The following is a 15,718-nucleotide window of genomic DNA, read 5'->3' as shown; positions in this document are numbered from 1 at the left end:
AACAAAGATGGGGAGTAGGAAAGTACTGTGACAGACGCGCTTGTTTGTGGTTAGGTAGTTTGTCCAGAAGTAAAGCAGTTAGAGATGAAGCTAGAGCAACGTACCTTGAAGCCAGACTATAGAGAACCCACGTGGTTGGGCATGGCTGTGTAATACAACCTTTGGGGGTAGATTGATCATTCTCCTTCCTTCAGAATGGTTGTCTTATTCTACCTGAGCATTTTGCTAAGTGGGGAAAAGAGACATGGCCTCTGTCTTCCAGGAACTGACAGTCTATCTGGGGAGAAGTACCACTCATTCCATAAGCATTTATTGGTATGTAACAAGGAGGATACTATTGAGATCTGCTGTGTGCCATGTACTTTCACATCTTGCTTCTTATTTAGTCTTGACTCCATGAGAGAAGGTGATATATCCTCATTTTTGTACTTTGAGGATATAATAACCAACTTTCCAGAGCTTTAGGTCGTACTTTTGTCTTCAGCTCTATGTCCAAATCTGATTTTAAGCAGTAGCTTTAGGAAAGTTAATATGGGCATATATCCACTTCTGCTGGAAAAAATTTAAAACTAAAAGCTATTGACATAAAGGATCCTATTGATCTCTTTATCTGGCTCTGCCTTTCCCCTATATGTCTCCAGTAGTTCATGATCTAGACTAGGAGTTGGCAGACTATGGCCTGTATGCCAGATCCGTTTTTTTGGTACAGCCGAGAAGCTAAGAATGGTTTTTCCATTTTTTAAATATTTGTAAAAAAAAAAGGTGAATGTACAACAATGACCATATGAACCAGCAAAAGCTAAAATATTTACTGTCTGGCACTTCATAGAAAAGGCTTGGTGACAGATCTAGACCATATATTTCTCTCTCATTTTATTGTGGTGCTTTTAAAAAATACATGGGTCCCCAGGCCGCACACTTGATTTTTTTTCTCTCTCTCTTAAATGTACAACCTATTTAGGTAAGTTGTGCCAGAAGACTGATACTAAAAATCAAGAAGTTTGGCTAACTGCTATTGATAGAAAAAATGTTTGTCTTAGCAGGCAGAGTGATTCTAATGAAATAGAACCTCAGGGTTGGAATAGATCGTTAAAGTTATCTAGTCTTCAAGGATCTTTTCCCATCCCAGTTTTCCAAATAGTTACATAGCAACTGCTGTGTGCCAGTTCTAAGCTCTGCAGTGGAGATCAAGAGACAAATAAGAGTCTCTGTGTTAAGCCGTTCAATCTAGTTGGTAGGAGGGGAGCAGTCAAAGATTAGGAGGGAGAAAGTACAGTAAGGTATAACTTAAGAGCTAAGAAAGTGGTTTGCTCAAGATGGAGTATTTAACTCTTTCTAGAGGCAGGTAGGGAGCAAAGATCCAGACAGGGAAACATCATAGGAAGTAGCAATTTGATCTGAGCCTTAAAGGATAAACAGGAGAGGTTGGCATAACAAAAGAAAGATTTGGAGAAAACTATGCAAAATTGGATTACACCAAAGGCCCATCTTGGCTTCAAAAAAAAAAAAAATTTTTTTTAAAGAAATGATCTTGAGCCCATACAAAGTTAGGAGGTGAGGGCCAGAGACAGCCCTGATACTGAGTTTGGTTGTCCTTTGTTGCCCTTCTATATTTTCTGCCAACATTTTTTATTCATTGTTATTATCAGTAACATTTGTATGTAACAGAAAAAGTTAAATTTAACAGTATGATGAATAGATTATGATATCATTGACTTACTGCATTGGTTTAGTTCAGTAGTTTCACCTCTGGCTTAAAGAAATACATAGGTACATTAGTCATTTCTATAAGCAACTAATGCAGCAGGAGGCATACTGAATTTAATCAAGGTCTTGCTTCTTACTAGCTGTAAGACATTGGCTCACTTAACTACACAGATAAATTTTCCTTATTTATAATGAGATCAACTGTCTTTGGATTTTTTGTGTGTGTGCTTTGTTTTGTTTTTTAGGTCATAGATCGTGTATGTGAAAATAGTGCTATACAAATGCCTTTTTTCTTTTTCCTTTTAATTACATTTTTAACCATGTCCTGGGTTCAGAGTACAGGTAAACCAGATCCTGCAAACGATATACAGAGGTGAACATGACAAGAAATATTTACATGGCTACTTTATGGCGAACACTCTTGTGGTTGTTAGGGACAGATAGAGCTAAATTAGATAGGTGTCTCTTCTTGTGGAGATTGTCAGATAACGCCCTTAAGAAACTTGTAGTGTAGTGGGAGAAGAGACATGCAACCACCTACAGTTTAAAAAACATAAATACGTTAAATATTTCTTTGGTGCCTTTTATGTATTCACTCATTTGATCCTCACAAAATTTTACAAACATGGTCATAGTTTGTCAAATCTGCAATGCCTGTAAGGCATCATTTTAATGTAGATTGCAAAATGTACCCCAGTATCTGAGATAAGGTGTGGGAGGGGGGAGTGTTAAATTTAGCAAAGTCTGGTATTATTACCTCCAGTTTTACAGATGCGGAATCAGATACAGAAGGGTAAGTGACTTGCCTGAGAATGCAAAATTAGTCCCTGGTGGAGTCAGGATTTGAACCAAGGAAGTTTGGCTCTAAAAACTTGTGTTCTAATTCACTGCTTCACAGTGCCTTCCAGAAAGAAGGGGCAAATGAATTGTAGGTCAAGTACTGTGGGATTACAGATTAATCAAGTTGGTGGTATTATAAAAGATTTGGAGGAGGTGATTGCTAAGTTGGGTTGAGACTCATGAGTGAGGTTTTCCTAAGTACAGGAGGGGGAATGAAAGTAATGAAGACTTGAAAGGTCATGTAAAATTTAAGTAGGCATGTTTTTTAACTTTACTTCTCAGTTCTCCCAGGGCCCCTTTTCATTACCTCGGAAATACCAGATTGCCATGTTTGCCTTAATTGCCAAAAATTGTACGTTGGGTTCCAATATCAAGGTCTGTCTTTTGAGATGCCCTGTTTCCCAAAGTTACCTTTTTTTCCTATACATAATATCTCATCTTCAGGGCAGCTCAAATGATTCTTAGCAGCTGCAGGGCTAAAGCACATGATGTGAGTTATTTATCTGATTGCCTCCCTGCTCAAGATGAAACCCATAAGTATGAGTTTCTACAGTTTATTTTACTACCCAGTTTTCACTGTTTCCCCATGCCAACACTTACCAGTATGAAAAAGATACTTTACTGAATTCCTACCTTAAGTTTGTCACAGAGTAATTTGTAACTGGTTACTAAAGATAAGCGAATTCCAGTGTAAATAACATAATTTGTTATTACAGAGATTCGGTTATTTGTGGGTCCAGTTCTACCAGAATGTAATGAAATAAGCATGATGTATCGTGGTTAGTTAACACAGGTGTCACTGAGGCAGTCTTACTGCTATTCTATGTATCTATTCTATGTGTTTGCCTTTTAAAGAAAACTTCAGGTTATTGGAGGAAATTACATTTGTATGATGAAAGAATTCCTTTACAAAAGGAAGCACTCATAATAGTAGTAATAGCTAATATTTATTGTTTCCTCTGTGCCCAGCACCATTAAAAGTACTTTTGTGTATTAATGTACTTACTCCCCCTAAGACTGAGTACTATGATTTCCCTCATTTTATAAACAAGGGAACTAGGGCCCAGAGATGTACTAGGTCTAGAATTTGAAACTAGGCAGCTTGCCTCCAGAGCCTACACTCTTATCTATTAGTTTGTATCTTCTATAGTACTTCTGACAGTATGTTTGCAGCCTTTTTGTTAATAGATGATAATAGGCTAGTTGTCCTTTTAAAAAACTGTAGAACACTCTCCCTTTTAGAAGATTTAAATATAGAAAGAAGCTTAGCTTTAATTTTTTTTGTTTGTCCAATTGTAACATTTTTTAAAAATTTTATTTATTTATTTATTTATTTGGCTGTGTTGGGTCTTTGTTTCTGTGCGAGGGCTTTCTCTAGTTGCGGCGAGCGGGGACCACTCTTCATCGCGGTGCACGGGCCTCTCACTGTCACGGCCTCTCTTGTTGTGGAGCACAGGCTCCAGATGCGCAGGCTCAGCGGACATGGCTCACGGGCCCAGTTGCTCCGCGGCATGTGGGACCTTCCCAGACCAGGGCTCGAACCCGTGTCCCCTGCATTGGCAGGCAGACTCTCAACCACTGCGCCACCAGGGAAGCCCCAATAGTAACATTTTATGGAGATGGCTTGATTATGCTTTATTTATCACTGCACAGTTTTATGCTTTATCCAATTATTACTACTCCCAAATGCAGGTTTAAAAATGGCACCATAGTGTGTGTTCTTTCTAAAATTTTACCTTATACCCTGGCCTTTAAAGGCTCTGAAAGTATTTTAATCATCTGATTCTAACTCTCTGATTTGAATGGGGATCAAGTGGTAATGCTTATAACATTGTTGCTCTCCCTTCCTCATCCCCCCCCATGCTTTCTGTAATAACTTAAGTTTATTATAAAATATTTGAATGACCCGCAGGTCCAGATTTTATTAACCTTTGACTGATGAGTGATATATAATAGTCATTATTCTGTGTATTAAGTGCATCAACAGAACTTATGAAGTTTTAGTATTTCCTTTCAGAGCCTCGTGTGGTTCTTAGGAATTAAGTGGATGCTTAGTAAACTTAAAACTTAGTTCAGGTTAGTCATAGAAAATTGATGAACCATTGATGCCTTTCCGGCAACCCCCGTGTCTGGAACACCTGAGAATTAGGAAAAAAGTATAAATGGCCTCTAAATAGCAAAAATCCATAGGTGAAGCTTATAGACTTTATTTTTAGAAGCATGTTGGCCCTTTGACGCTGCTTAAATCCATTTTTTTAGTCGCAGTTAAACTAGATAGGTTAGCTAGTTTCCGGCCAACAGTGTATTATTGAGGTAGTGTAGGGTGATACTATACTTAAGTAAATATGTACAGTGGATGGCAGTGTAGCAAAAGGAAAGACAAGCACTAAAATCCAATGAACTTCACTTAGAAATAGCTTGAGCCCACTTAAGTTTAGAACAGGTTGGTCTATGTACTTTAATTTTTCTTTACGTTCAACATAATGTCTCTGTCCTTAAAAAAAAAAAAGGTTGAATTTTGATGATAATCTGAAATTCAGAGTATAAAACATTTGGAGAAACATTCTGTCAAAAGTGATTTGCGGTGTTTTTGGTGTGTAAAGATGAGATTTTAAGTTATCTTGAGGTACTTGCCTTATATACAGGTACTTTTACTTTAAGGAATATTAATGAATTAACGTTTCCTAATTTCATAGACTCTGCTTAAGACAAAGTTACAGTGAACGATAATTTTGTCATTTTAATCTAACCGTATGTGTATACTTTGCTTTTATTTTATTATCTGTGAGTTAGTGTTTAAGAAAACAAGTTCTGGAGTCAGATCTATTTGAATCTCACTTCTTTATTTTATTATGTGACTGGACAAAACCTCTCTGAGCCTTCGTTTCCTCATACATTTATAAATAGTTTTTGAGCAGCTCCTTTGCACCATGCACTGTTATAGGAGTTAGGGATATGTTAGTGAAAACAAAAAGGTCAAAAAAATCCATGTCCTCATGGAACTTACCTTTTAGTTGGGAGAGACTGACAATAAATAACAGAATATTAATAGTACCTATATTTTAGAGTTTTTTTCAAGATTAAGGTCTGATGGGGTAGACCTTAGTTAAGGGAGGGGTAGACAGTTTTCTATCTATAGTGTGTAATAAATGTGAGCACCTAGTAATTTTAATGTTTGATTCTTGACCTCACCTGACTAGTCTCGTGTTGGGATAAAATTAAGTTCATTGAGTGTATTAGTCATCTCAAAAATTAATAATTAGTAATAATTTTTCATTGGTGATATTGAACACATTAATTTTCTCTAATATTGTTGAGGGGTGTGGAGGAGTAGAGGGATCGCAGGTAATCTCTCATCAGTGTATGTACTTTGTTTTTCTTTCCAACAGCCACCAAAAAAGACATCCAAAAGAGAAAAACCCAAACAGAAAGCCACTTCTAAAAGTAAAAAGTCTGTAAAAAGTGCTAATGTTAAGAAGGCAGATAGCAGTACCACCAAGAAGAATCAAAATAGTTCCAAAAAAGGTATGTTAGAAATGACACATTTTCAGCAGCCTAAAGATATACATTATATGCTATAATACAGGTTTTTTTGTTTTGTTTTTTTATAATACATTTTTTAAGCATGTGTGGAAAATAGGTAAACTCTGAGGAACATTTGAGGGGGGAAAATAGTATACCAGTGTTTTAGTTTTTAATTTTTTAATCTAATACCTTTTCAAGGATCTGATGAATACTTACGGAATTCTTCCCAATGTGTCTTGAATATTAATTTACTTTGCTTTATAAGAAAAATTTATTTTCATGTCATAAAATGTCTTACTTTTAGAAAGTGAATCTGAGGATAGTTCAGATGATGAACCTTTAATTAAAAAATTGAAGAAGCCTCCTACAGATGAAGAGTTAAAGGAAACAGTAAAGAAATTATTGGCCAGTGCTAACTTGGAGGAAGTCACAATGAAACAGATTTGCAAAGAGGTAATTGGACAAATGCTGAGATCATTTTGCTTCTGTTTGAAAAATTCTTTCACCCATCCCTCACTTGGAAGCTAGATTCTTATGTGCATTCATTCATTGAACAAATATTTATTGAACTACCACATGCCAGGTATTCTTACAGGTGCTGGGATACCACTTTCAGTAAAATAGTCAAAACCTGCCCTATTGGAGTCATTTCGTAAATAACATTTGAATGTATACAGTGAGTAAAGTTAAGGTAATACATTTCAAACTCCGTAGATGTTCTTTTCCTGATCTAGCAACTATTTTTATTGATGCACCCCTAGATTATGTTAGTTTAAATAAGCAGGATCTTGTGGACCACCTTATTTTCAATATTACTATGATAAATGAGATGTTATAGATTAGGTTCTTAGCTCAAACTTCTCTTAAGTTCTTCTGATGCTTCTCAGGAAATGAAATGATCTAGTCTTGAATATGATTCTGTAGCGATTCCATACTGTAGACCAAAATTGGAAGGTTTTAAAATCTAGTTTCTTATGGTAAAATGAAATTAAAATTTGAAATGTACCAAAGGTGGAATATTCTTTACCTTTTTAAGACATACTGTTTTTCTTATTCAGCATTCGCTGAGCCTCTGCTACATATCAGGCACTGGGATAGATGTTAGAGGGGGAGCAGGAGAAGCCATTATTTGGCTTCGGGGTCTTGTGTAATCTAGTGGGTAGAAAGAGGCAGCTGTTTTAGTCACTTAGTACAGTGTGTGAGAGCTGTGTTAGAAGAGTACAGAGGGTGCCACACCACCACAGAACAGAGGGTACCTGCTTGGGAATGGGGGTTGGGGGAGTCTGAAAAGGCATCTTGGAAGAGGTCTTAGAGCTTCAGCTTTCATACAATTGAGGAACATCAACACATTCACATAAAACATGACACGTAATGACTGCGAGGAATAATCATTAGTTTAATTTGCAAGGAATAGTCATTAGTTTAATTTGGCTGAAGACTAGAGTTGGAAGGAATTCTTCACAGAAGTTAGGAGAGAATACTAAAGAATTCTGCAGATTTTATATGTGTTGTTACAGAGTTTGATTTTTCTCCTTGAAGCTAATGAGGAATTGGGAGGCAGCGTAGGTTATTGAAAGGTATTTGGCAGGAGCAGTCTAGGATGACTCTTAAAAAAAAAAAAAAAAAGATTTTTATTTTTTAAGGGTCATCCTAGACACATCAAGAAGAACGGACTGGTGAAGAATGAGACAAGAGTCAAGAGAAACCTTTACATCATAATCAGAGTTACAGGGCTGCCGTAATCCAAGTCTGAAATCGAGAGCCTGATCACAGGTTGCTCCGTGTGGGTGTAAGGGCTTGGGTGCATTAATCATAATAGGGAGTAGAACAAAAGGCTACCTCTTGAGGAAAAGATGAGTTTTGTTCTAGACATTTGAAGATGGAGTATTTGAAACATCCAAGTGGGAGAAATGGTGAACATTGTAATTCTCCAAGGTAGGAGAGAAACCTAGACTAGGATATTGCTGGGAGTTAAAACCAGAAGATAAGGTGGCCTAGAGAAGAAGGTAAAGGATGAGAAAGGCAAAGGACAGACCTGGAGACCATTATCATCAGAGTTGGGAAGTAATTCCTACAAAATGTAAGAAATTGTAGAGTCAGTAGTAGAAGGAAGGCCAGAGAGAATAGTGCTATAAAAGCCAAGCGAGGAGAGTTTCAAGAAGGGGCAGGGAGGGGTAGTTCCCTGCCTAAGAAAAGGTAATAAACTTACATGGGACATTGGACAATGGCTGTGGAAAGTCAGGTCACAGAAAAGAAACATAAATGACCTGTAAACGTGAAAACATTAACCTTCCCTACTAATGAGGAAGGTAGAAATCAAAAGGAAGTACTTTTGCTTATTAGCTTTAACAAAATCTTTATAAAGATTAACAGTTTTCAAGGTTGGCAATGGAATAGGGAAACGTACTCTCATCCTTTAAGTTGTAATAACTTTGGCAAATAATTAGGTAGTATATTAAAATTTAAATGGCAAATACCCTTTAACCCAGCAATTCCGTTTCTAGGTCTGTATCCTAAAGACATAGTCACACCTGCACAAAATGATTTCAGTAATGTTAAGCGTGTCTGTAATACTGAAAAGTCAGAAACAACCTAAATGGCCATCAGTAGGAAAATGTTTAAACTGTACATCCATATTTTTGGAATATGAACTGTGTAGCAGTTCAAAAGAACATGGAAAACCTTCCAGGTATTGTCAGATTTTTAAAACAGAGGTATTTCCCTATTTGTGTAAATACAGAAAAACTATATTGCCATTGATATATTTATATGTTTGTATATAAACTCATTTTTAAAGGTCTGGAAGAATACACAGCAAATTGATAACTGGTTTCCTTTAGGGGAGAGGAACAAGGGCAGACTGGAAGGAAGATTGAAGGGAGACTAGTTCTGTTCATTTGAATGAGTTTTGTGAATACATTTGTGTAATTTTAAGGGGATTGTTAATAACATGGAGAGGTCAGGTGAGAAGAACGTAAGGGTTTTTTTTGGACTCAGCAATTAAGAGACAGTTGTTCACATAATAGCAGTTTTGAAGGGTGGTAAATGCCAGGGTTGTCCCTGGGACTGGGAATTAATAGTGAGGAAAGTGAAAGCTTCTGATTTAGTAGTTAAATTGGGGGAAGATACAAGTTGATAAAATAGTTTTTAAGGTCAGAGGGGAGTGGAAGCATGCGTTAGGCTAAGGGACAATTCTGGGAAAGAAGATGAAGGTACAGGAGCATTTAGTGTTGGGTCCCTGCAGAGGTAGAGGAAACAGGACTGTTGATGAATCCAGACACAAATGAACTGGAGGAGAACAGGCACGTCAGGAAGTTGAAGGAATTCATAGTAATGGCTTCTTGGCTGAGAGCAGGAGTGTGGGACACTTGAATAAGGGGATGAAATTGCCACTGATGAGAATGTAAAGGGGGACCTGATTAGAAATCCTTGGGATTTCTAGGGAGGCTTTGACATTGAGTACCAAGTGGGACCATTTTTTTTTTAACTTTATTCAAGTATAGTTGATAAAATGGAACCATTCTTTTCAAATTTGTTACATTTTCGCATTTGTTACATTTTCAGAATTTAACCATATAAAAGTTGGTAGTTAAACCAATTAAGGGTTGGAGTTTTACAGAGAAAGAACAAAGGGCAAACAATTAGAGTAATGTAAATGATTGACTATATTTGCAGAGGTTGGCAAACTACAGCCTGTTGGCCTTTGTAACACAGACATACACCCATCCCTTTAAGTGTTGTCTATGGTAGCTTTTATGCTACAATGACATAATTGAGTAGTTGTGACGGAAACTGTCACTGGATAGCTGAAATCATTTACTGTCTAGCCCTCTACAGAAAACACTTGCTGACCTTGAATTAGACAATAGGAGTGAAGCCAGCTTGGTGTATATGGCAGTTCAGGACCAGAAGTCATTGTGAAGCCAAGCAGCAGGTATCAAGTTGGAAAATTTAGAGAGTAAAAATTTAGGAGTGGAGGACTCAGTGATGCAACTGGATCTCAGTGATGCAGCTTTGGGGAGGGGATTGAGCAATGCTCTGGGGGCTGAAATTCATTAGAGTTGAAGTTCAGCAATCATAAGTAGTGTTAAGATGATGTAACAGAAAAAATAAGAGGATACCTAAAATATCTGATAGATAACCTACCAATATAAAGAATTTAATCCATTTAACCTAAGGTCTATCTAGAAGTTTTCCTCATCCATGTTTATTGTTAGTTCAACTGAAACTCCCACTTTTATAAAACACTGAGAATGTTTTCATGCTAGTTTACTGCTCTATATACAGTATTATTGAAACTACTCATTTGTTGTAGAATGCTACATGGTGAACCACTGGTGGTTAGAACGTACTATTCAAACGTACATGCAGCTCTTGTCCATGGCACACATTTCTTCATTATCCAAAGATAGAGAATATTATTGGATTTTTAAATCTACTTTTAACATTGTTTTTCCTTTTCACTATAGGTATATGAAAATTATCCTGCTTATGACTTAACTGAAAGAAAAGAGTTCATAAAAACAACTGTTAAAGAGGTAACTATATCCAACTTTTCGAACTTGGATCATTTTGGACTTATAAGACAAAAGAAATTACATGTATCAAATACTGCGTATTTTTCAAAATATTTATGTCACTAAATATCACGTGATGCTCAGATTTCCTCAAAATGGGAAAGATAGTTATTTTCATTCCCATTTTAGAGCTTAAAAATAAAGTTTGAACATTAGTGACAAAACCTGGCCTCAGATGAAGATGTGGGTTCAGTGTACATGGGTAGCTGGGCATCTCAGAGTTCATACAACCACTTGAGCACATGTTCCTTTCTGTCCACCAGTTAAAGGCAGGAGAAGATCAACAGTAGCTGTAGTCTTATATTGATCCCAGCTGATTTCCCAAGGTCACAGTAGTAAAATAGAAGTTAAAAAATAAAATGAGGGCTTTCCTGGTGGCTCAGTGGTTGAGAGTTCACCTGCCGATGCAGGGGATACGGGTTCGTGCCCCAGCCCCGGTCCGGGAGGATCCCATGTGCCGCGGAGCGGCTGGACCCATGAGCCATGGCTGCTGGGCCTGCACGTCCGGGGCCTGTGCTCCGCAGCGGGAGAGGCCACAGCGGTGAGAGGCCCGCGTACCACAAAAAAAAAATAAAATGAGGTTTTATGTGTTCCAACTGTTGTATGTTGGGTATGAGGAAATAACGTTTCTCTTTCATTACAGCTCATTTCTTAAGAGGACAGAAACAGATGACCTGTACCCATGGATTTAAAGATCTGATTTATACCATTATACCAGCAAAGAGAATGTATTTCCTTTTCTAAATCTTTGCAAGCATTGTGTTGGTAGAACTTCCTTCTGACCTTTTTATCTTGAGTGTTAGGTGAATTTGCGTTTGCCATTTTAAATTGCATTTCTATGCAGTTTTTAGTTTAAATTTTTGCATGGCAGTAATTGTCCCTTGCTTTTATAGTTGTATTTTGTACATTTTGGATTTCTTTATATAAGACTATAGATTCTTGAACTGTTGTAGTTTTTAGTGTGCGCGCAATATTAGCTTAAGACATACTTTTAATCGTAGAACAGAAACGATCATAACTGGCATTTATACATGCAGAGACTATTGCAGTATTTAGCATATGAAATATTTTGAATACACATCTGTCAGTGTGAAAGCTCAGTGTGTGTTCATCATATTAAAAATACACAAGCTTCAGCCGTCCAGATGACTGAATCAGAACTTTTCTCCTGCATGTGTATATATGTCAAATTGTCAGCATGACAAGAGTGACAGATGTTATTTTTGTATTTTTAAAAACGAATTTGTTGTATATAAAGTTTTTTTATTTCTTTTGTGCAGATCAATTTTTAAACTCATATAAGTACGTATCTTTACAGTTATTATAAACTATGAAACGTCAGTGTTCAGCCAGATGGTATGACGGAGCAGTGAAAGTCAGAATTCAGTGAAGAAAATACTGAAGGAACATATAGTTCTCTGCTTTGCCTTGGAAGTGTCATCAATTTATAGTTTTAGTGTTAACCCTGCAACAGTGTCTGTAGATACATTTTATAGTGAGGATAGACCAAAATCAACACATCAAAACTTCAAAAATTTGGGAGAGTTGGATTAAGTAGAAGCACATTTTGCTTATAATAAATGAACTGATTTTTATTAACTGCTTTTGCCCATATAAAATGCTGATATTTACAGGAAACCTGGCCACGTTTATAATTATGGTGAAAGTACCAGTTGTAATTCCAGATTAAGATAATGTGTAGACAGTAGTGGGTATCTGACAAAGTATTTCTCAAGTGATAACAGACTTATTTTTAACATTAAAGAAACAATGTATTTGTGGAATCAGGGGTGTTAGGCTTTAAATTTTGGCCAATTAGGATTCTAGGTGATCAAGGTATGGACCACTCCTGAATGAGACTAATTTTGTCTTTTAACTTAACTGTCTTAATCGGTTTATTAAATTATCTCTTAATTTTAAAATAAAACATGCTGCTTATACAAGAATTAGGCCTTTGATAAACCATTGAGTGTTTAAAATATCTTTGCATCATAGAACAGAAATATATAAAATTGATATGTTGACTGTTAACAGGTGTTTTCACAGGTTTGACTTGTTTCTTGATAAAGTTATTAAGACATTAGAGAAAGGTATACTTAATACAAATTAATGGAATAAACAACTAAATGAGACTTAATAATTGGCATTTGGTTTTAAATATTTAATTTGTTCCTATAAACCTTGTCAATAAAAATAATAAATCACCACCTCTGTCTCTTTGCATTTGATGTTTTAACATGTATTTCAATAGAGATTTTTAAATGGATTTAGCCCCATAGCCTATATAATTTGGAGTGCTCGTCAGTGGTAACTGACTGACTTTACTTTGAATTAAATACATTACAAAGAAATCCCTAGGGAAAACTTGAAGTGCTCTCATGAAACTAAGTTGATCAAAGTTAACAATTATGCGTGACCATTTACTTGAAAGGGATATGCAGTAATGCCTATGACCTAAAAAGTCTAAAGACGGTTTAGAGGTTGAGGGGATTGATTTGGTGTATGTGAAAGTTGGTGGTGAAGATGTATCTGCTTAAGAGTGTGCATTCACCACTACAGTGCACAGTGTATTTGAAAAACAAGTTTTATTAAGCAGTTTTACACAATCAGCGGTTCACAGTCTGCAGTTCAAACATTGTGTATATTCACTGCTACTCAATTACAAAATCTTCAGACAGCAGTGAAAAACATACTCAAATAACTCAAGAAAAAAAAGGTACCGTGGTTCTTTAAAGAACAAAATGTTAGTTGATGTCACTTGAGACAGGAAATGAGGGGTTTTTAAAAAAATTTACCATACTTTATTTAGGTAGGTTTTCCCCTTGTTTGCTTATAGCACTGTACAAGTTTAAGTGCCCAGAAACTAAAGTAGTAATGTACTGTGAACCATTTCACCTTAAAATATTTGGCATTTATCACTCGACACATGCTATTCTTTTAACATTTTAATACATAAAACACTTGAAAACAGAATACTTCCCAATCAGTACCAATGAGTCTCATCAGATAACCTAAATATCAACATTTTCCTGTGTTAACCTTGAAACCAATATACTGCTATTTGCTTTCTTTCAGTTGTAGAATACTTTGCTGGGGAGGGAGGTGTGTCTCAGCTCTGTCTAAAGTTCACCGTATGTTCTTTCTATAAAATACGATTTCTACTTATAAGCTGACTTTAAATTTTAGAAATACCTAATATTTTGAAAAGTGGTTTTAAAGTCATTTTGAGTCCTTTTTTAAGCTGACCAATATATTGAAAGAATTAATTATTCAAAGACTTTTTAAAACAAAAGCACATAAATTACCCATATTTCTAACCTGTAAACTGAAGTTTCCTGGCAAGATGGGCATCCTGAAGACCCTGAAATCAATGTTTATTTTTTCTTGTCATGAGTGAAAGAAGGAAAAAGTAAATATTTACCATGTACTCAGGCTTTTAAGATATGGCTTATAAAATGTGTAATATTTACCAGGATATTACACATTTTTCTGCAGTTTTCCAGTGGACCTGCCTATGGAATACTGAAAACGTAATTCTATAAAAAATATTCCTAGAGATGTGATCAGTTATTTTAAAAAGAGGCAGTGGGGAGAGGCTTAATTATTCTGACAAGATCCTTCTGCGAGTGGTTGCCAAAATTGAAGCTATTTAAAGTGTGCCATCCACCCAAACATGACTAAGAAAAATAGCCATATTCTATGTCTAAAGTATGAAGACCACACTAGCTCTTCCCAGTTCTCAGTGATACAATAACATGTACTGTTGAAGGAACTGAAAATTTTGCTGTTTTGCCAATGAGTGCACAAATCTAAAATTTTTTTTATAAAAGATACCTGAATTTAAATTTCTTTTGAACACCCAATGGGAAGAAATATGTACAATATAAAATAGAAGTTTCATTTACCTTTGACTGAAGAGTTTGTGCTGTATTCAAAACGGAAAGATTTCTATCTAAATTTTAAGTAAAAGCTCAATATTGGAGCTACATAAAACTCTTAAGGCTCATTGGCAAAGATACTGATAAATTGTCATAGAGGAAAAGTACATGGCTTTTTTTTTTTTAATCCTGCTTGATTGACTTGGTTTCTCAATGTGTGAAAATTGGTCAGCCAAAAAAATGTCAGATTTAAAGGGAATCTCCAACCATGGAAGGATCATATCCAAGGTCTTAATTTAAGGTTATATTCTGCCTTATTCTGAGATCCGGAAGATTTAGTGCTAGTCAGACCTATGGAAAATGCCATTAAATATAAGTGCTTACAGAAGGATTCTTGGGGCTAGTGCTTTCAGAGTGGTAAAATGGGTTTACATTACCATGCCACCTTAGAACATTTCAGTTTTGCTACCCAGAGAGGATTTTTTGTTTGACTTTATCAAAGTGAGGTTTAACATGTTTTTCAGACTCTCCCATTTGGGAGAAGAAAGCTGGGTCCAGATAAATTCTGTTTAAAATGCCGCAATCTTACTTGCTTCTCGAACACCACTCAAATATGCCCCTGTAACAGTTTGTGGAAAATGCCTGTTTGTTGCCTGTAAAAAAAAAAATAATTGTATAATTTGAGATCATGTATAAAGAATTTAGATGAAAATCAAAAGGTAAATACAAACTTACACTTTCTCTGATCCTCCTAAAATAAAGACTGTTGTCGCTCCTGTGTGCTCACATGAACACTCTACTCACCCATCCATAGCACCATGTTTCACCAAATTTATTCTACGATATAGTCAGTGCTCCCGTGAAATACTGTGTGACATTCATTAAGATATTGTCTATGTGTGCCAGGTGCTGCAGTTAAGGATAATAAGACACAGTCCCCTCCCATCAGACAATCTTAGTTGTTAAAATCAGTGATAAGTAAAACAAGCACAAAAAGTGAATCACAGTTCATCCACGGCTGGAGTTTTGCTAGATGGGTATAACAGAAAGAGTTGGGTTACTCCAAGGTTAGATCAGTTCAACAGGAAGGGAAAAGACAAAAGGTGAGGACTGTCAACAGGAGAACCTCACTTTCAAGGAGGTTACAGTGGGAACAGAATAAGCAAACCAGGAGGACAGGAAACTTGAATT

The 15,718-nt window shown here is 36.1% G+C and overlaps 2 protein-coding genes across 10 annotated transcripts in view; one reads left to right on the top strand and one right to left on the bottom strand.

The window, feature by feature from the left end:
• Positions 1–12,856, top strand: part of DEK (DEK proto-oncogene) — a 30,004-nt gene extending 17,148 nt beyond the window's left edge. For 2 of the 3 annotated variants that reach the window (XM_027128474.1, XM_027128475.1), the window contains 3 exons: positions 5,937–6,072; positions 6,377–6,525; positions 10,542–10,990. In XM_027128474.1, the coding sequence (XP_026984275.1) occupies positions 5,937–6,072; positions 6,377–6,525; positions 10,542–10,715 (459 nt within the window). In that variant the 3' untranslated portion in view covers positions 10,716–10,990. Of the gene's footprint in view, positions 1–5,936; positions 6,073–6,376; positions 6,526–10,541; positions 10,991–11,292 lie in introns of those variants that run through there. The other variant, XM_027128476.1, reaches the window with a different exon arrangement.
• A 361-nt stretch (positions 12,857–13,217) lies between these two features.
• KDM1B (lysine demethylase 1B) overlaps positions 13,218–15,718 on the bottom strand; it is a 55,607-nt gene continuing 53,106 nt past the window's right edge. For all 7 annotated transcript variants that reach the window (XM_027128468.1, XM_027128466.1, XM_027128469.1 and 4 more), the window contains one exon: positions 13,218–15,180. In XM_027128468.1, coding sequence (XP_026984269.1) covers positions 15,097–15,180 — 84 coding nt within the window. In that variant the 3' untranslated portion in view covers positions 13,218–15,096. The remainder of the gene's footprint in view (positions 15,181–15,718) is intronic.

Source organism: Aethalodelphis obliquidens, unplaced genomic scaffold (assembly GCF_003676395.1).
Source record: "Aethalodelphis obliquidens isolate GAN/ISIS:26980383/991018 unplaced genomic scaffold, ASM367639v1 scaffold34, whole genome shotgun sequence".
NCBI classification, from domain to species: Eukaryota; Metazoa; Chordata; class Mammalia; order Artiodactyla; family Delphinidae; genus Aethalodelphis; species Aethalodelphis obliquidens.
This window is presented reverse-complemented; position numbering and strand designations above follow the sequence as displayed.